Below are 22,284 nucleotides of genomic sequence, written 5' to 3'. Positions count from 1 at the left end.
TGCGGAAACCTGCAGAAAATATACGGAAAATTCTGCGCGCAGATTCCGTGTGGGCCTAGTCATGGCTAAGAAAAAGAATTAGGATCATAACAACTCAGGTGTTTTATAATTTGGTGTGTAAATGTGTGTGTAGTGCGTGTTCACCTTTACAGCTGGTGTTGTCAGCGGGGTCCAGTAATTGGTCCTCAGCACAGGCACATGACCTGCCGGTGGGCGTGGCCAAACATAGACTACTGCAGCCGCCGTTATTGGATCGACATGCGTTACTTCCTGTGATGAATACAGAAAAATAACACCCAATGAGCATTTACAGGCTGAACTGCCTTACTTAATTATTACTAAACATCTAGACACAATAAAAAGTGAAATTATTCGCATTCAATAAAAATTGTTTTGACATAACGTAAGTCTGTGTGTATTTATTATTTATATGCAAAATTAACAGGCGAAGCAGTGGCGCAGTAAGCCTCACAGCAAGAAGGTCGCTGGTTCGAGCCTCGGCTCAGTTGGCGTTTCTGTGTGGAGTTTGCATGTTCTCCCTGCGTTTGCGTGGGTTTCCTCCGGGTGCTCCGGTTTCTCCCACTGTCCAAACACATGCGGGACAGGAGAATTGAGTAGGCTAAATTGTTCGTAGTGTGTGTGTGTATGTGTGTATGAGGTTGTGTTTCCCAGAGAGGGGTTGCGGCTGAAAGGGCATCCTCTGCCTTAAAATGTGCAGGATAAGTTGGCGGTTCATTCCACTGTGGCGACTATGGATTAATAAAGGGACTAAGCCAGAAGAAAATGAATGAATGAATAGGTTGTGTTTCTATGTGTGTGTGGATGACAGTAAATAATTTTTTACTGGATTTTTTTTAAGATACTAGTCTTCAGGCAAAATTAGGCAAGTTTGAGAAAGTAGGCAAGTCATTGTATAACAGTGACCTTAAAATTGACCTTAAAACAATTAAAAACTGCTTTTATTCTAGCCAAAATAAAACAAATCAGACTTTCACCAGAAGTAAAAATGTTATAGGAAATACTTTGGAAGATTTATGAATCTGTTCAACATCATTTGGGAAACATTTGATAAAGAAAATGAAATCCACAACACATATTGTAACTTTACCTAGCTGCTGCTGGGCGTCATACATGCGGATCTCAAAGATTGGTGGACGTTCGTTGCGTAGCAAAGTGACTGTTTTGGTGTTCTGGTCCAGTTTGTAGATGCTGCCGCTGCGATACTCGTTCCAGAACAGGAAGTGCTTATAATGGCACAGGCCGAAAGCGTGGTTCAGTTCCTGTCCGTCATAAACCGTCTAAAAGAAAGCATATGATATTACATGATCTACAACTGGAGAGTAGAGCAACTCTTGTTTTCCATTCTTTAAGTACGCATAAAATCAAAACTAACCACAGTGATGTTGTAATGCTAGCTCACATTGCTAGTTGTGTGCTGAACAATCCATCTGTGCATGTCATTAAAAAAACAATAGCTCTTGTAATCTTTAACTGAAATCAAAAAATGCACTTCCTGTTTGTGGTCAGTTAAATTCTCAGATTAGGTCAGTCTGAGGTATTGGGCGTGGCTTACATACATAACCACGCCCCTCCAGCTGTCAGTCAACAAACAGAAATGGTGGGGAGGAGGAGTCTGTTAGGCTTTAATAACTCTCCCCAAACCCTTTTCTCCATCTTTCTGAATGAAACGCCTACTTTACTACATCCAATCAGCTCGCAGTAGAACAAAACAAGCCACGCCCACTGTTTTCACATGTAACATTCCATTTCTCTAGGAACTGCGTCACGATACAAAAGAAAAATAGTCGTGCAAACCTTTTTTTTTTCTTAGTGCACAGATGAATTGTTCACCATCAAGCTAGCAAAAAGCTTGTAGTTTCTGCCAACCCGACTCTACACCATAACTTTTCAATCCAGATGGATGGGGCAACCATTACTGCATCCAAAATGGTGAAAAGCCTTGGAGTAACGATTGATGACCAACTAAACTTCTCTGACCACATTTCTAGAACTGCTCGATCGTGCAGATTCGCACTCTTTAACATCAGAAAGGTCCGACCCTTCCTATCTGAACATGCAGCTCAACTCCTTGTTCAAGCTCTTGTTCTCTCCAGACTGGACTATTGCAACTCTCTGCTAGCCGGGCTTCCAGCTAACTCTATCAAACCTCTTCAGCTGCTTCAGAACGCAGCAGCACGAGTGGTCTTCAATGAACCTAAAAGAGCACATGTCACTCCGCTGCTCATCCGTTTGCACTGGCTGCCAGTTGCTGCTCGCATCAAATTCAAAGCTCTGATGTTTGCCTACAAAGCGACTTCTGGCCTTGCTCCTTCTTATCTGCTCTCACTTCTGCAGATCTATGCGCCCTCCAGAAACTTGTGTTCTGTGAATGAATGTCGCCTCGTGGTTCCATCCCAAAGAGGGAAGAAATCACTTTCGCGAACGCTCACGCTCACGCTCAATCTGCCCAGTTGGTGGAATGAACTTCCTAACTGCATCAGAACAGCAGAGTCACTCGCTGTCTTCAAGAAACGACTAAAAACTCAACTATTTAGTCTCCACTTCACTTCCTAATCTGCAATTGCCTCTCTGGATATACCACTAACTGTTCTCAAAAAAAAAGTACTAATACTTTCCTTCTTAGACTTTACAGACTTGAAACTTGCCTACAGCACTTATTCATTGTTGCTCTTCTAGTTGTGTAAATTGCTTCCTTGTCCTCATTTGTAAGTCGCTTTGGATAAAAGCCTCTGCTAAATGACTAAATGTAAATGTAAATGCAGTATGAGCTAACGAAATCACTACTGTTAGTTTTGATTTCATGTGGACTTCAAGTGCGGACACATGTCTGAGTTGCTACGAGTGTGATCTGTGAGGTCAGTGGTGTCGGGGCACCTTGCGTGCAGTGGTGTTGAGATAAACCATCTCGATGCGGTCATAATACGCGTCCACCCAGTACAGGATGCCCTGAGGGATGTCCAGACTCAGACCGTTGGGCCACAGCACCGTTTTTGAGGTCAGCAGAACGTTCCGGTTAGTCCCGTCCATCCAGGCCCGCTCAATCTTCCCTCGCTTGCTCTCCTTCGGGTCCTCTTCCCAGTCAGTCCAATACATCCAACTGAAAATGCAGAGCTCAGACTCAAAAACAAGTTCCTCTTTGCTGCAGTGTTGCTGGACATGCTTAAAAGCTGATATTCCTATCGTATACAGTATTTCTAATTTCTAGTTAGTTTATATACATACTTTTTTATCTTTTGTACAACAGGACAGTTTCATTGCATCTGCTTGTATATAGTTTTACATGAAGGTATTAGGGATGCAACGGATCTCATTGTGGAGTTTCTGTGGGTTCCAGCATGGCAAGTAAAGGAGATACAGCACAAATACGCAGGTGAGGCCGTTTTTTGTTGTTGTTGCAAACATAGCCTAGATCAGTAGTCTCTAACAGGTGGCTCGAGGTCTGTGCTTACCTGTCAACCCTCCCGTTTTTCCTGTGTTTCTCCCGTATTTTCAGTCTTTCACCGAAGTGTGGCAAATAAACCTTAAAGTGCAATCCTGCCTATATGTAACCCATACCGCCAGACCACCAGGGGTCGCCTCTTGCTCTTATTTGTGAGTCTGTGCCGTGCTTTCGCTTTGTTCATGCATGAAAACACTTTGAAATAAATATATAAACAGCGGAATTCCCTTTCCTTTTCATTACAGGTGCCGTCTCCCCTTCATATGCAATCCTCTAAACAGTCACGGTGCATGAGTGTCAGCTGACGCGCTCCATAGTGATAAATAGACGCCGTTTCCCAAACGCATTCTGCACACGCGACTTGAAGCGAAGCAAAAGTCTGGGTTTTGGGTGCGTGTTTAAACAGACAGTAATATCAATAACAATAATAATAACAACATCTAAAGATGTTGATCTTGGTGGGGTTTTTTTCAAACACAACTAATTTGAACACATTTTTATCCTAAATGAGCATAAAAACTTAGTAAAGCAATCGAATGGTTTCATTGTGACGTTAGATGTGTGCATTATTAAAGTGACCCCTCTGTTATTTAATGTAATCAAACAATAAAAATCTAAATAAATAAGCGATTCATTCATTTCTCTTTAATCAGAATGTGTGAGTTATACAGTAAAGAAACGGCTAATGAGGTTTGATAGCTTGATTCTATTTCATTATAATAGCTATTAATTTTAATAAGCTGAACTGTTTGCTCATTCATTTGCTGCTAATGTACTATTTATTTATTTTTTTTGTAAATAATATTAATAAAACATATTACTGACTGTTTATTTACAGTGAACCAGCTCCAAATGAACATATTTAGTAATTTGGGGATTTTTTAAAGCGAGCGTCAGGGGAATCCCTTATTATGAAGGGCATATCCCTTATTTCCACATCCCAATGTTGACAGGTATGGCTCTATGTCCAGACCCATAGGGAAGCGGACATAAAGCAAGCAGTCTCCTACTGGGTGTTCTTCCGCACCGATCACTCTCACTATTCGCTATTCACTCTGTTTACCCAGACTGTTTACAACGGTTTTCTTCTCGATGTGCTGTTCCCTTGAAATAAGAGAGATGAGCAGAACACTCTCTCTTTGCTTAAGTTTCATTCACTATGACGGTGCTGATAAGTGAAACGGAGCTCTCTGGAATCAAAATCATATAAAAATCATGAATAAAAATGTGTTGTTGTCTTGGTTGAGACTGTTGAGTTGAGATGAAAAATAGACAAAGAATAAATTTCAGCTTTTCCTCTTTATTTTCTTGAGCGTTTTATTTGAACATACGATTTTAAAAATGCCCTACTTTTATTAAATTAATGCGAGAACATGCAAATCTACAGTCATATGTGTGAAGCTCTTGCATTGTCAGGTGTTTGTTTCCTAATAAATATGAATATTGTTCTTTTAATTGTTCTGTAGGCATAGCACAAACCGTATCATACTGAAACCGTGACCCTAAAACCATGATACATATCGAACCACGAGTAGATTGAACCGTTGCACCCCTAGTATGTATGTCCACCACCTGACAAAAGTCTTGTCGCCTATCCAAGTTTTAGGAACAACAAATGATAACTGGATCATTTGGTGTCAGAAGTGGCTTATATGAAAGGCGAAGGCCTCTAGATTTTGCTTATTTAAGCACAATAAAATCTGATCATGTCTTGATGTTGACTGATTTGATGAGGACAGTGCGGTCTGACTCTGCTCAGACTAAAGTCTCATCACTGAACAGAAATAATGTCCAGTATAGAATATAAAGTCCTGCTGCAGTGGAGACAGAATGAATATTGTGTCTGACTCCATCATGAGCTTGGAGGACTGCATCCATACATCTCTGCACTGAGTCAAATCACTGATTAATAAAGTCATCTGGAATGCCAAAGAAAGCGTTCAGCAGGACTCCCAGAGTTCATCAAGACTCTTTGTGTTCATCTTCAACACCTCCTCCTTCATCTTACCCCGGACATGCTCAATAATGTTCATATCTGGTGACTGGGCTGGCCAATTTTGAAGAGTGCTTTTGGAGATATTGTATAAAGCTCACCCGTGCCGAGGGTCCACCACTATAGCCCGAGGGTGGGTCATCTTGCCCTCAATCAGAGTCTTCCTAGTCTGAGATGCTTTCTCCAGCCGAGCCACACTGATAGTCTTCTTAGGACCGTCATCCGTCCAGTAGAGATTGTTGGCCATCCAGTCCACAGCGATTCCTTCAACAGTGTGAATACCTGTAGACACATAACACACACACACACACTATAAGACAATTCACCAGAAGCCACTGCAATAACACACACCTGCAATAAGATGGTGTACATCCATGACGGTTTACAACAGAGTCTTATACAACAGTGCTTCACTTCATGTCAAGCTGCCGATAAACCCGTCTGGCTTTATTCTGAGATGACAACCTCCTGGATGTACTTTATCTCTGACATTCATTCATTCATTCATTCATTTTCTTGTCAGCTTAGTCCCTTTATTAATCTGTGGTGACCACAGTGGAATGAACCACCAACTTATTCAGCACATGTTTTACGCAGCGGATGCCCTTCCAGCTGCAACCCATCTCTGGGAAACATCCATACACACTCATTCACATACATACACTATGGACAATTTAGCCTACCCAATTCACCTGCACCGCATGTCTTTGGACTGGAAACCGGAGCACCTGGAGGTACCCCCCACACAAATGCAGGGAGAACATGCAAACTCCACACAGAAACGCCAACTGAGCCGAGGCTCAAACCAGCAACCTTCTTGCTGTGAGGCGACAGCACCACCTACTGCGCCACTGTATCGCCCTCTTGCTTACAGTATTATCATTAAATAATGCAGTTTAGCACCTTCTTTCAGGATGATGTCTCTCTCTGTGCCGTCGATCTTCTGTCGGCCGATCAGGTAACTGGTGGCGTCGGCGAAGTAGATGAAGTTACTCTGAGCATGAAAGTCCAGAGCTCGAGGGTTCATCAGGTTCTCAATGGGGATCATGTACTCATCCTGAACTTTAGGGTTGATGTCCATCCCGCGGATGACACCCGGACGCCCTTTCCCATACACCAGGAATAACTCATGCTCAGGCTCTGGGGATTAGAGAGTTACCAGAAATTGAATGTAAAGAAATGTGGATTAAAGATACAGACATATCAATACACACATTTTTTTTGTAGTATTTTGTAAACTTCTGATGGCATTTCTTATTTGATACAGTTGAAACCAGAAGTTTACTTACACTCTAAAAAAAGGACTGTGATCATTTTTAATAAATGTCTGATGGTAAATCAGACTAAACGTTCACTATTTTAGGTCTGTTAGGATTACCTAAATGATTTACATTTGCTAAATGCCAGAATAAGGAGAGAATTGTTTTGAAAGTGTTTTATTAATTTCTAGACAGTCAAACGTTTACACACATTTCCTTGGTATTTTTTTTAGCTTTGCTTTTAAACTGTATAACTTTGGTCAAATGTTTTGAGCATCCTTTCACAAGCTTCTCACGATAGTTTGCAGGAATTTTGGCCCATTCCTCCTAACAGAATTGCTGTAACTGAGTCAGATTTGTTGGCTGTCTTGCTCACGCAAGCTTTTTCAACTCTGCCCACACATTTTCTATAGGATTGAGATCAGGGCTTTGTGATGGCCACTCCAAAACATTCACTCTGTTGTCTTTAAAGCACATTTTAACTAATTTGGCAGTATGCTTAGGGTCATGGTCTGTTTGGAAGACCCATATGTGGGCAAGTTTTCATTTCCTGGCTGATGTCTTGAGATGCTGCTTCAGTATTTCTCCATAATGTTCTTTCTTCATGATGCCATCTATGCTGTGAGGTGGACCAGTCCCTCCTGCAGCAAAACAGCCCCACAACATGATGCTGCCGCCCCCATACTGCACAGTTGGGATGGTGTTCCTAGGCTTGTGCGCTTTCCCCTTTGTCCTCCAAATGTAACGCTGCTCATTATGGCCAAACAGTTCAATCTTAGCTCCATCAGAGCACAGGACATGTCTCCAACATGAGTCTTTTCCCAGTGTCATTCAGCTAATGGTAATCTGGCTTTGTTGTTGATTCTGGCTTGTTGATTTTCTCATGTTGTCACACAAGGAAGCAGTGTGTTTGAGCTTTTCCTTCAATACTATTCTACAGTTGTGCCTCAGATTAACTCAAATGTTGTCAATCAGAAACTTTCAAAACCTTGACACCATCATCTGAGCATTTTCAGAGGCAGAATAATCTCAGAATAATCAGAATAATAATTATTGTGTGTAAACTTGACTTTCAAGAAAAGTTATAACAGTTTCTCAAAAAATATCCCTCTCATTATTCTGCTATTAAGCAGAACAGAAACTAATGTGATAATCCTAACGTACCTAAAAGAGAAAACGTTTTCAGAGAGAAATGGTGACCTGTTCAATACTTATTTCCCCCGCTGCATGTTTGTATCTGCTGAAATGTGCATCCTCATGCATGTTAGCCTATTTTAAGTCCACCGAGGTATGCTTATTCTGAAATGTCTGATCACGCCCCTGACGCATGTCATTTAGACAGCTTTGACCCGAACTCAAGCTGAATCGGAGGAAGGTAGATTCAATTGAACCCTCTATTGATTTCAAGATGATTGCTTTGAATATTCAATGAAGCGTAGCTAGTATTGATCTGTGATTTACAAGTGACCTCTGAACACACGACCTTGAAAAAAAAGATAAGAGGAGCACATTAAAATGGAAGAAACACACTTCTACTGTCATTGTAGACTTACATTTCACGCTTATTTATTTTGGCATGGGTATGTTTTTGGAAATGTTTTTGACCTCTTTTAAACAGATTTTAAAAGATTTTCCTTTTTGAGCACATTTGAGCATTTCTGTTTTTCTTAACACCCCTGGAAAGAAACCTATAAAGGTTTGAGAAAGTGGAGAGTGACTAAATAATAACAGAATTTTCAGTGTTGGGTGATCTGTGCCTTTAAGCTGTCATTTGAGACAGGAGTAAACAGTTTTGATGAACTCTATTCCGACTGGCTGTGATGTCACTCACTTTTGCAGGATTTGCCGTCGTTGCCGAGGCTGAAGCCGGAGCGACAGCGACACGTCCGGCTCTTGTGGCTGTTTCCCAAAAGACAGATGTCTGAACAACCTCCAGCTTTCCCGAACTGATCCGGCTCACATGCATGACTGCGCACTGGAGAAGAAGAAGAAGCCACTGAGTTACACCGAGCTGGAGTTCCTTCTGCATCTTAAACACTTCACACAATATACTGCAGCTAGGAGACCACTTGATTATTTCGCTGGATTTACTGACTTTATTAGGAGTGTTTTTGAGTGAAAAAGAAATATTTGACTTATTTTATATGGGTCTAAGAATCTTTCTCCCAATTTACATTAAAAATTATTCAAATACACACAGCTGAAGTCAGAATTATTCGCCCCCTTTGAATTTGTTTTCTTTTTTAAATATTTCCCAAATGATGTTTAACAGAGCAAGGAATTTTTCACAGTATTTCCTAAAATATTTTTTCTTCTGGAGAAAGTCTTATTTGTTTTATTTCGGCTAGAATAAAAGCAGTTTTTAATTTTTTAAAACCCTTTATAAGGTCAATATTATTAGCCCCTTTAAGCTGTATATTTTTATCAATAGTCTACAGAACAAACCATCGTTATACAATAACTTGCCTAATTATCCTAACCTGCCTAGTTAACCTAATTACCCTAATTAAGCCTTTAAATGTCACTTTAAGCTGTATAGAAGTGTCTTAAAGAATATCTAGTCTAATATTATATGCTGTCAACATGGCAAAGGGAAAATAAATCAGTTATTAGAAATAAGTTATTAAAACTATTATGATTAGAAATGTGCTGAAAACATCTCTCCTAATATTTAAGTGGGGCTAAGAATTCTGACTTCAACTGTATATATTAATATAATAAATATGAATATTTAAACACATTTTTTGTATTTAATAAATATTTTATTGTAATTTTGAGATTAAAAAAAAAAAACAATAAATGTTGGAAAAATATATATTTTTAAATTTGTTGTGAATAAAAATCTGGATTATTCCACTGCGATGCAATTAAAAAATGTTGTCTTGTTTTCAGAAATAAAACAACTTTCGAAATGAAGCAATATTAAATAATGGGCCAGTGGTGTACGCAAAATACGTCTGTTTTTAAACTATTTTATTTATCCCACTAGCAGATTATTTAGCTTGTTTTAAAGAGAAACTCAATTTATTTGTACTTTTCTCTCAAAACAAATCAATATTTTTTTAACTTGTCTTAAAATTGCTTCTTGATTTAAGAGTTGTTTTGATATTTGGACTAGAAACGCAAAGTAAATAAAGCATGTATGATGATTAGGGTGAAGTTAGGGTAATTAGGCAAGTCATTGTATAACAGTGGTTTGTTCTGGAGACAATCCAACACTAATATTGCGTAGAGGCTAATAATATTGACCTTAAAATGTTTTTTAAAAAATTAAAATCTGCTTTTATTCTAGCCGAAATAAAACAAATCACTTTCTCCAGAAGAAAAATATTATGTGCGGTTTATTCATAAACTAATTTCGAGAGGCTCATGTGCTTATAATCAACACGGCTGGCTCCTTATTAGCCCGTAATCAGCCCTATTAGATGATTGCGGAAGCATTATAAATAATCTGAGTTTTTCACTCCAGTTATCTTCGTCTTGAAGCCCCCCCCCCCCCCTTCCACCCCTACATCCTCCCACTTTTTTTCTGATAGGGCGACACGGTGGCCCAGTGGCTAGCACTGTTGCCTCACAGCAAGAACACCGCCGGTCCAACCTTTCGGGCCGGTTGGTGTTTCTGTGCGGAGTTTACATGTTCTCCCCATGTTCGCGTGGGTTTTCCCCTGGGTTCACTGGTTTCCTCCCACCGTCCAAAAACTATAGCAAATCCACTAAAACAAGTTATCACCCAATACAACCTTAGTTTACACTTCTCACGGTGACAAGCAGGGGGCGTTCTCGAGACCTACCTAACCTCGAACTCCCTTCTCGCCCTTCTAATGGGAGGGAGCCCCGGGCTCGAGGATATTACGAGCTCAGGGGTCTCTCCCAGGACAGCATGCCAAATACGCTTTATTGATTATCAGCTAAGTGTGAACTCTTGAAAGGAAATACTGTGAAAAATTCCTGAATCTGTTCAAATAATTCATCTGGGCGAATAACTCAGACTTCAACTGTATGTGCTCAAAAGCAGAAAATGAGAAGGGCTTCATACCTGGCGGCTGCCGTCTCTGGTGGTAAACATGCAGAGCTCCACCTTTGTCCACTCGAGTGACCACCTGATAATCCGAGCTGTTGAATCGGTTGACGCGGATCACACTGGTCTTCGGCTGCATGTTGGCATTGTCTGAGTTTGTGGCGTATAGGTAGTTCTCAAACACTGTGAGCCCATAAAGATGCTCAATCTGAGGGGAGAAACGGGTTTGTTATTCAATTAGCTGCATTATCTGCAAAGTTGTGTTTCCTCTGTTGGCCTGAGTGAGGAAGACATTCATAAACACAGCGATTAGCGGATAAATGATATCCATAACTCATGCCCGGAGGAAGGAATCAGGCTAATGCATTAACACAAACAGCTTTAATAAAATGAGTCAGCAGCACTAATGAAACACCACTGTCTCTGCTGTTCACTGAAGCATCCGTCACTGTAAACAATGCTGGCTGCTGTACGACACCCGCACAACACTACACTGAGCTCAATCTGTGATGTCAGCTGATGATGAGGATAAACACACCAATGAAATATGAGAAGATGGAAGGGTGAATTAGCAAGCGGGTGTCAGGATGAATAGAAGGACGATGGTGGATAGATATTGGTGGATGAATGGATGAGGGATGTATGTTATGATGGAGGGATGGATGGATAGATGGATGGATGAACTTCTGGAGTGTGGGGTGGATGGAGGGATGGACTGTTGGACGTTAGAGTAGATGGATGATGGACGTTAGAATAGATAGATGAATGAATGGATGGATGGATGGGTGATGGGTAATAGAATGTATGGATAAATGGATGGACTTTTACAATAATGGATGAATGGATGGATGGACATTAGGGTGGATGGATCGATGGTGAATGGATGATGGATGGATGGATGATGGATGGATAAACATTTGCACTGATTGATGGATAGATGAATGGATGGATGGATAGATGGATAAATAGATGGATGGATGACTGTTGGATGTTAGCATGGATGGATGAATGGATGGACTGTTGGACATTAGGGTAAATTGATGGATGGATGGATGGATGGATGGATGGATGATGGATGGACTGTTAGACAGTAGGATGGATGGATGGATGAATGGATGGATAGAGCGAAGGATGAATGGAAGGATGGATGGATGGATGGATGGGTGGGTTGGACATTAGGGTGGATGGATATATGGATGGATGGAGGGATAGAGCAAAGGATGAATGGATGAATGGATGGGTGGGTTAGACATTAGGGTGGATGGATATATGGATGGATGGATGGATAAATGGCTATATAAATAGATGTGTGGAGGGCTGGATGGATGGATGAATAGATGGATGGATGACTGTTGGATGCTAGCATGGATGGATGAATGGATGGACTGTTGGACATTAGGGTAAATTGATAGATGATGGATGGATGGATGGGTGGATGGATAGATGGACTGTTGGACAGTAGGATGGATGGATGGATGGATGGATGGATGGATGGGTTGGACTTTAGGGTGGATGGATATATGGATGGATGGATGGATGGATGGATGGATGGATGGATGGATGGATGGATGGATAGACCGATGGATGACTTTTGCATGTTGGTGTGGATGGATGAATGAATGGACAGTTGGATATTAGGGTAAACTGATGGATGATGGATGGATGGATGGATGGATGGATGGATGGATGGGTGGATGGATGGACTGTTGGACAGTAGGGTGGATGGATGGATGGATGGATGGAAGGATGGGTAGGTGATGGACATTAGATTGTATGGATGGATGGACTGTTTGACATTAGGGTGAATGGATGGATGAATTGACAGATGGATGGATGGATGGATGGATGGATGGATGGATTGTCAGATGGATTGTCAGATGGATGGATGGATGGATGGATGGATGGACTCTTTGATGGTAGGGTGGATGGATGGATATATGGATGGACATTTGTATTATTGGATGGATGAATGAATGGATGAATGGAAGTTTGGACAGATGGATGAATGGACAGATGGGCATTTGGATTGAAGGACACTAGGATGGGTTATAAATATACGTTTAGGTGGATATAATGAGAGAATGGGTAGATGGATGGATGGATGGATGGATGAATGAATTGCACTGAATTTCTCAAGTGTCCAGCACTTTAGTACATGTTTTAAAGTGTGCTCTATTAATAAACCTTGAACTGACATCACAGCACAGCACAGAAAATGGACTGAGCGCCCATTATTAAACATTTACTCTTGATATTTGCTCCTTACCAACAGTCCTTGAATGATGGTGTGTCTGTTTTTGCCCTCATAGTCCACAACCTCGATGTAGTCCAGATAAGCATCGGCCCAGTAGACCAGCCTGTTGACCAAATCCAGGGTGATTCCATGCGGGAAAACTATTTTACTGTCCACCAACTTTGTCCGGTTCTGTCCATCCATGTCACAGCGTTCCACCTTCGGGATCTGCCCGTAATCAGTGAAGAAAACCTTCCTGTTGAAGATAATGTTGAGACAGAGGTCAGTAACTGCTACACACTCACACCTCGTTTGACAAGTTAGTAAATACACCCCTTTTTTTTAAATGGACTAATATTAAGCTTGATAGTTGAACACATGAGGAAGTGTGAGTTTAACCATGTTCCCACCCCATAGTCGGGTCCAGAGCGATGCCTTTGGGGTTGTAGAGCTCTTGGTCCAGCAGTGTCACACATGTGGCTCCATCTTTATCGCATACAAAGATTCGATCATCCACGTCATCGACAAAGTAGAAGTTTCCCGTAAGCCAGTCGATGGCCATCTGCTCTACATCTGTAAAACATGAAAGAGAAATATTGGCAAAACACAGAAATGATGTGTTCTCCCTTGTCCTGTTCCAGTACAATCCAGCGCATTAGAGGTCCCATGAAATTAAAGTACATTTTTTAGATGTTAGTATCAGCATTGTTTTAAGGTTATCTATAAGCTAGTGCGCTCCAAAACAGTGACAAAATTTACATTTAGGGGATTTAAAACTGATATAAACATGTAAAGCTTGTAGTGTCACTTCCATCTAAATCAGGAGTGTCCTGGAGAGCCGGTGTCCTGAAGAGTTTAGCTCCAACACCTGAACCAGCTAATCAACTTCTTACTAGATATACTAGAAACTTCCTGGCAGGTGTGTTGAGGCAAGTTGGAGCCCCCCAGGACCGTTTGGACACCCCTGATCTAAATGGATCAACGATTTTATTCACGTCACCTCATACTTTCAACCCAAGCTCATTCTGAAAACGTAGTCCCGCGAACGTTTCTGGAGACCGTGATTTACGTGGCCGGAGGTATGTATGGCCGCATTTGGTTTTTTCATGTGAACGTTGCGGGGCGCCGCTCCTCTTCGCACTCGCCGGCTGGGCTGACGACTCGCCTCCTATGTGTTGAGGGCTTTCCTGCTGCAACCAGTTTGTCTGGTTAGCTCGTTGTGTTAGGTCGGCGAAGCGGAGGCCCGGAGGAGGAGCCGGGCAGCATTCGAGGCCGGGTTCGAGTCCGGGGAAGAGCGGTTCCAGAAATCAAGTAAGACAAAAAATAAAATGAATGAGATCGTAACTGGGCGAGAATGCGGCGAAATCCGAAAATGAGGTCAAAATCAGACGAGGGCTTTTCTTTTTCTGGACGGCTTTTGTAAATCGTTGGAAGGCGGCCGGGTCAGTCGATTGGCCGGCCGCCCAGTCAATCATTCAGTCATTCAGCCAGCCGGTCAGTCGGACAGACGGTCGCTCGACAGCGCCCTCCGGCGGCTTTTTACGAGAGAACAGCGCGCTCATGAGAGGGGTTCGGGACACGAAAAAGCACACACAGCAGCCTCTCGCAGATTTGCGAAAACAAAAACGGCACAAATATGTACCTCCCGGGACGTATTTCGCGGTCTCTAGAAACGTCCGTGGGGCTACATTTCCAGAATGAGCCTGGGTTGCATACTTTAGTTGGTCATCAAATCTCAACCAATCAAATGCACTCTAGTATCTGACATGCTCCGCCCACTTCTTTTCATTTGACATGCTTGAGCTCAGCCACGCAGCGCCATGCATTTTAGAATTCTAAACATAAGTTTCTAGCAGTGTACACACTCGGCGGCGCCCAGCCCTGACTCAGGACACTGTTCATATTTCTGCCACGCCACAGAGCACCATCTAAATAGTTTCATTTTAAATAGCATGTGAATGTGCGCGTCTGGTGTGTGTTCAACTGTCATGTGCGTGCCGTGTCACGCGGTGCATCCGGTGTGTGACGCCCTTAACATTCATCTTTCAGTCAAAGCAGAATTTATTCAATAAGTGAGCCACATTTTTTTCCGAAGGTTCACACTTTTAAATACACACATGATTTCATTTTAACCCATGTGTATTGTTTAAATTGACTCCCCTTTGGTTATGTTGGAGGCTGTTTTTGCCCCATTGACTTCCGTTATATTCACATTTTTGATTGCAAAGCCATGAAAGCATATAATCATGCATTATTGATTGTTTTTGGTTGTGAAAAAGAGGTGACATTTACTGATTTTACAATAAAAATTAACAATAAAAATTACTGAACAAATGTTGTTAATTTTCAACAGTAATTTTCAACAGTAAAATTACCTCTTCCCAATAGGCAAAACCAGCAACAATCACTGGCAATCATGCAATCATAGCTTTGCAATCAATAAATGTCATTATGATGGATGTCAATAAGGGCAAAAACAGCCACCAACACAACCAAAGGGGAGTCAATTTGCCCCCCAAAACAACCTTAAGAACTGTGTTGTTTCAACTCGTTTTAAATAAGTAGTGTGAACAAGCAGAAAAGGTCAATTTGAGGGTAATTACTAAAGTACAATTCCTAAGAAATACCAGCCAATTTCAGAAAGTTGAGTATTTGTAGATTTATTTACACAACTGATGAAGTCGTAAGGAGTATTTATGGGGTTAAAGGAGGAGCGGTTCAGATTCTTTGAGATATTTGACAGTTTAAGGTCAGAATGGGGTGTATTTGGGGGGGATTCGCCACAGTGATCGCAGCTGTTAAAACAACGTTTTTGGAAATTGTGTACCATGCGCACATGCCTCCGAATACTCCCGACTCAGCTGTTTCAAAAAGAAAGAGCATCATTGTAGAAAAAGAGAAACATGGATTTGAGGTCACAGTATTATTAGAAGTGCTTTAAAACATCATCAAACACTGCACACTATGTGGACACTCGGTGGAACACTTTCCTCTGAAGAAGCAGCAGTCCACTTACATGCATTTATTTGCACATTAATAAATGAAAGCATTCCATTCTTAGTATTCGCTTTGTTCTTTTAAAAAAAGCCCTCATCTTATTGTAGAGCTCTTATTTGTTGGAGTCAAAGGGTGTGTTCATATTTGACAGGTTGGTTTGATTAACTGTTGTGAGCTGTAGGGTCGTTTTCATCCACTCCGGGCTGATTTTGAGCCTTAATTTGGCCACATCTTTCTCTGCGTTTCAGCAAATGGAATGATTTTGTATGATAAATCTTATTTTGACACATATTTTGGGAAAATGCTTTGGAATTGAAAAAAAAAAAAATTTTAAAAATTGACTAGCCTTTCATTATGTTGGGGGCTGTTTTTGCCCCATTGGCTTCCATTATAATCACATTTATTCGATTGCTAAGCTATGACAGCATATAATCATGCATTCTTGATTGTTGCTGGTATTCCCTGTGGGGAGGAGGTCACATTTAGTATTTTTTTTCTGTTGGAATTTTTTTTTAATTATTTGTAAAAAATAATAATAAAAAATTTGTACTTTTTATTGATGATTTTATGGTTTAAATCTTGACATTTTCCCTGTTCCCAACCAGGAAAACTAATTATAACTGATTTCTTTTATCTTTCCCATGATGGCAGCACATGATATTTGACTAGATATTCTTCAAGACACTAGTGTTCAGCTTAAAGTGACATTTAAAGGCTTAACTAGGTTAATTAGTGTAAAGTTAGGGTATTTAGGCAAGTCATTATATAACAGTGGTTTGTTCTGTAGACTATCTAAAACAAATACAGCTTAAGCGGGCTAATAATATTGACCTTAAAATGGCTTTAAAAATTTAAAAACCGCTTTTATTCTAGCCGAAATAAAACAAATAAGACTTTCTCCAGAAGAAAAAACATTATAGGAGATACTGTGCGAAATTCGTTGCTCCATTAAATATCACTTGAGAAATATTTGTGAAATGTGAATAATTCTGACTTCAGCTGTACATTTATACATTTAATGCAGCACAGAAAAGACTCTTGAATAAAATGGTGTCAGGAGAATGAAGACAGATGGAGGGATGTACGAATGGAGACAGAGACGACGGTGTTGGCTTCTCTCGTTCCTACAAAGGAAAGTTGGCTTTTGTGCAAAGGCCAGACGTTTACCGGAATCGAGGCCTGTATCCCCAAAGGTGTTGTTTATTTAAGAGCCGAGTCCTGCTTAAACTTTTCCAGCTGCCCGGACTGAAAGCCAGCGATTAAAAACACAGATCAAAAACAGCAAAAGACGGGCGAAAAGAGTAAGTGAGGAAGACGGATGAGTCTTAAAGCTCGTCTGAACAATGCAAGAATAGAGAAAACCACACAAACACTGGGCTGGGGAGGAGACCTGGCCTCGAGTCTCATTGTAATTCCTGCTGAAATTGTAGGTTGGACGAAGGGTAAGAAACTCCAGTTGCGACACAAACTTCCCTCTGGCTGAAGGAAAACAAATGCTCTTATTACATGAGCTCTCATTTCCTGACATGGCTTCATATACAGTCAGCCTAACAAACAAAGGTTTATGGTGAACTTTATCTTATTAGCTGAGGGGTTGGTTTAAAAAGCTGCAGTCTGAAGTTGCTCAAACAGCTTTGACATTTCGGGAATGGGATCACCACTAAATTTTGCACTTTATCCAAACCAGAGAGTTTTACAGCTATGAACGCGTTCATTTACTATCAAACGAAAGCAGACTGTGCTGAATGACCTGCACCTCTAATCAGAACATTCATTTTCCTTCGGTTTAAGCCTGGTTTACACGTCTGCGTCCAGTGATCGGCGTGACCCACAGCATATGCAATGCGCGTAGCTGTGCATTCATACTTCTGCGCGCTGTTTCTTTTGCTCTGCAATAACACTTCTGAAACACTAGTTGGCAGTGAGGTGTTTATGTTTCTCTGTGTCGAGTTTCTTCGCTGGTGTTTTGTTTTTTCTGAACGCTTTCTTAAAGTACACGTGGCTCAAACTCGCTCCTTTTAAAGCAGGAACCGGCGGACGTGCAACAAATTTAACCACGAGGTAAACACAGGGCCGGAGCAAGCTGAACTGCAGCTCTAGGCAAAGGACGATCACGCCGCCCTCAACCCAAGAGTGAAAACGAAAGTGACTGGTTAGCAAAGTGAAGAACAGGGGCAGGGGGGCAGTTTGTCACGGATGAAAGTGAAGACCGGGGGGTTTGTCCCAGATAAAAGTGAGGAGGGGGTGGGGGGGTCGTGGACGCCGCCCTCTATTTTCTGCCACCCTAGGCGGCCACCTAGGTCGCCTTTATGGACGCGCCAGCCCTGCGTAAACACAAAACAAAACTTTCAGGAGACTCCAGACTTGTAAACTCTCGCGCGGCTTTCGGTCCCGCCCACACTCGTCAGCGAAACCAAGCCAAACAATCACAGAGCTTACACTATGCGTCGTTGCGACATGTATTTACATTTTTTTGAGAGGTGCCAGTCAGCGACAGCCACGGCGAGGGCTATGCGTCCATGTGTAGGCCGTGCCTGCGCTTGACACAGAAGTATAAATGAGCCTTTAGTCCCTTATTTATCAGGGGTCGCCACAGCGGAATGAACCGCCAACTTATCCAGCATATGTTTTACACAGCGAATTCCCTTCCAGTTGCAACCCAGTACTGGAAAACACCCATACATAGTCATTCACACACACTCATACCAGAGCTGCTAACTTTTGGTTTTAGTTTGGAGTAAGAGTTTATGCCCCGCCCCTATGCCCCCAAGCCATGCCCCACACCAAGCCACGCCCCCATTTATTTCTAAATATATAAAAATTATAAATATATTATTTTAATAAATGCTTTTTTATTAGATATATTTATAATTTATTATTTCCCAGAGATAGGTTGGCGGCTGGACGGGCATCCGCTGCGTAAAACGTGCTATAAACGTGCTATATACGTGGATAAGTTGGTGGTTCATTCCACTGTGGCGACTCTGGAATAATAAAGGGACTAAGCCGAAAAGAAATGAATTATAAATAAGAGTATTATGGGCAGCACTGTGGTGCAGTGGGTAGCACAATCGCCTCAAGGTTGCTGGTTCGAGTCCTGGCTGGATCAGTTGGCATTTCTGTGTTGAGTTTGCATGTTCTCCCGTGTTGGCGTGGGTTTCCTCGGGGTACTCCGGTTTCCACTAAACACATGCGCTATAGGGGAATTGATGAACTAATTTGGCCTTAGTGTATGAGTCTGAATGCAAGAGTGTATGGGTGTTTCCCAGTGTTGTGTCGTGGCTGTAAGGGCATCAGCTGTGTAAAACATCTGCTGGATAAGTTGGCGGTTCATTCCGCTGTGGCGACCCCTGATAAATAAAGTGACTGAGCCAAAAAGAAAATGAATGAATGAATTTACATAAACAGATCTGAAGTCCTGATAGGCAGAGAAAAAAAGGTCAGGGTTTGATAAAGTGGGATTAAACCCAAAACAATGGCCTGAATGTTGAGTCAGGAACGTGTGTTGGAGCGAGGGTCTGTTTAAGCACATGACCATTTAAGAGGCTTTCCGGAAACTTCTGTACCAAGCAGAGCTTATGTCAGAGGGCTGCACACTTTAACACACATTACTTCATCACACATCCCAAAACAATGTCTGGAGGAGGCGTGGCTAACATATTTCACCCAATCAGAGTCATCAGGGAAATGCAGATGCTCATAGCTTGATTGAAGACGTTCTTCAGCAGACATTATCTTCAGCAGCTCAAACACTGTAATGGCTAATGGACAGACGGCTGCTCAGGGCTGCTGTTTATGCAAATGAGGGAGAGATGGTCACTAGTGGGCGGGGCTTTCCCCCTCTGATGACACGTACAAAGGGAGAATGTCAATCAAAGTGTTTCTGCAGACTGCTGAATACTTCATGCCGACTTAATGAGGGTGTAAAGATCCACCTGTAAACAACAGTTTTCTCTGATAAACTTTGAGAGCTGCAGACGGACGGGGGGGGTTTTGAACGCCTCTCGTCAACCACAGCGTCTGGAAAACCTTCCACAAAGCAGAATATAAATATGCTGCAGCAAACCCCAGCAACCTACACAAACCACTCATAAAACACACATGCAAACACAGACGCATATGGACATGAGGAGAGTGGCTTCCGGAGGAGCGCACATGTTGCTGCGTTCTGCACCGTACCACATCTATGAGTGTGTGAGTGTGTGTGCGTGCCTTGCATTACTTTACTGTGGGGACCAAATGGCACTATATTTGCTGGTAAATTTATATTTTGACCTCATGGGGACTATTTTTGACCCCCATGAGGATAAATGGCTCATAAATCATGACTTATATTGAAAATGAGTGGGGACTCAAACCAGTGACCTTCTTGCTGTGAGGCCTCAGTGCTAACCACTAAGCCACCCTATTATTATTATTATTATTATTATTATTATTATTATTATTATTATTATTATTAATACTATTATTATTATTACTATTATTACTATCAATATTATAACTGCAATTATTGTTATTATTATTATTATTATTATTATTATTACTTCAGCCATTATTATTATTATTATTATTATTATTATTACTAATATTATTATTATTATTATTACTATTTTTATTATTGTGATTATTATTACTATTACTGTTATTATTATTATTATTATTATTATTATTATTATTATTGTTATTATTACTATTATTACTATCAATATTATAACTGCAATTATTATTATTATTATTATTACTGTTATTATTATTATTATTATTATTATTATTATTAATAATATTTCTATTATTATTATTATTATTATTATTATTATTATTAACAATATTTCTATTATTATTATTATTATTATTATTACTATTTTTATTATTGTGATTATTATTACTATGGCTATTATTATTATTACTGTTATTATTATTATTATTATTATTATTATTATTATTATTATTATTAATATTATTATTATTATTACTATGGCTATTGTTATTATTACTATTTTTATTATTGTGATTATTATTACTATGGCTATTATTATTATTACTGTTATTATTATTATTATTATTATTGTTATTGCTACTACTATTATTATTATTACTATTATTATTGTTATTATTATTATTAATATTATTATTATTATTATTATTACTAATATTATTATTATTATTATTATTATTATTATTATTATTATTACTACTACTACTATTATTATTACCATTAATAATAATAATAATAATAATAATAATAATAATAATTCTTCTTATTATTATTATTATTATAATAATTATTATTATTTCAAGTAATTGTCTTGTTTTATGATATAATATGTCAAAATTAAATGAGATTTTTTCTTTAAACAAGCCAAGTAATCTACCAATGGGATAAGCAAAATAATCATATGTCAAACGCCTATTGGCAGATTATTTTGCTAATTTTAAGGAAAAACTCACTTCATTTTGACTCATTATTCCTTAACACAAGACAATATGTCTTGCTTGTCTAGAAAATGCTTCTTGATTAAATAATTTGCATATATTTGGACTAGAAACAAAACAAAAAATCTAAGTAAGAAACAGAGTGTAAATGAAATGAACAGAGGATCCAGCAGCACTGTCCTCCACTGTGGTAAAAATACGAGAGAAGAAAAGAGTGGAAAACATCTGGTGGCCTCATCTGTGTGTCACGCTGAGGTCATGAATCACGCCGAACACATTTCCTGTGCAACGCGTCCAGAAACCGACAGCTAAAACAGACCTGAACCCAAACTTCAGCACAAACTCTGCAGGATTATCAGCTCAAACCTGCAATTAAAACTCATTATTTAACTTATTATTACTGAGAGAATGCTTTTTAATATATTAATGGGCATCTATTATGCAAAATTCACTTTTATAAGGGGTTTAAACACAGTTGTGTGTCAGCAGTGTGTGAATACAACCAGCCTCTAATGGTAAACATGACTTAATTGTATTGTTTATAATCAGATTTAATAAAAACAGTCTGCAGAAACACTTTGATTGACATTCTCCTTTTGTACATGTCATCAGAGAAGGAAAGCTCCGCCCACTAGTGCCCATATATCCCTCATTAGCATAAACAGAGTGAGAAGCAGCCGGCTGCTGTTGCAGTTTTGAATCTGCCACTATGCTGACACACAGGCATGTATAGCTGCGCCCTCAGCACAATCTCATTTAAATTTAAAGAGACAGTCTCCAAAATGTGAATAAAAGTCTAAAGGGGGCAGTTTCAAAGAGACATTAAACCTCAAATACACACTCTAGGGTCATCAGAGACTTATTTAACATCTTAATTACTGGGTACTTACA

At 40.2% G+C, this 22,284-nt stretch overlaps 1 protein-coding gene across 11 annotated transcripts in view; it reads right to left on the bottom strand.

The window, feature by feature from the left end:
- lrp1aa (low density lipoprotein receptor-related protein 1Aa) overlaps window positions 1–22,284 on the bottom strand; it is a 225,922-nt gene that overhangs the window by 117,996 nt on the left and 85,642 nt on the right. For all 11 annotated transcript variants that reach the window (XM_073916187.1, XM_073916185.1, XM_073916186.1 and 8 more), the window contains exons 7-15: window positions 13,374–13,536; window positions 12,997–13,219; window positions 10,749–10,938; window positions 8,544–8,687; window positions 6,357–6,593; window positions 5,555–5,735; window positions 2,896–3,118; window positions 1,109–1,298; window positions 145–270 (exon numbers count right to left, since the gene is read on the bottom strand). In XM_073916187.1, coding sequence (XP_073772288.1) covers window positions 145–270; window positions 1,109–1,298; window positions 2,896–3,118; window positions 5,555–5,735; window positions 6,357–6,593; window positions 8,544–8,687; window positions 10,749–10,938; window positions 12,997–13,219; window positions 13,374–13,536 — 1,677 coding nt within the window. The remainder of the gene's footprint in view (window positions 1–144; window positions 271–1,108; window positions 1,299–2,895; window positions 3,119–5,554; window positions 5,736–6,356; window positions 6,594–8,543; window positions 8,688–10,748; window positions 10,939–12,996; window positions 13,220–13,373; window positions 13,537–22,284) is intronic.

This window comes from Danio rerio, chromosome 11 (genome assembly GCF_049306965.1).
Source record: "Danio rerio strain Tuebingen ecotype United States chromosome 11, GRCz12tu, whole genome shotgun sequence".
Taxonomy (NCBI): Eukaryota; Metazoa; Chordata; class Actinopteri; order Cypriniformes; family Danionidae; genus Danio; species Danio rerio.
Note: the sequence above shows the minus strand (reverse complement) of the source record. Positions and strands in the feature narration are given on the sequence as shown.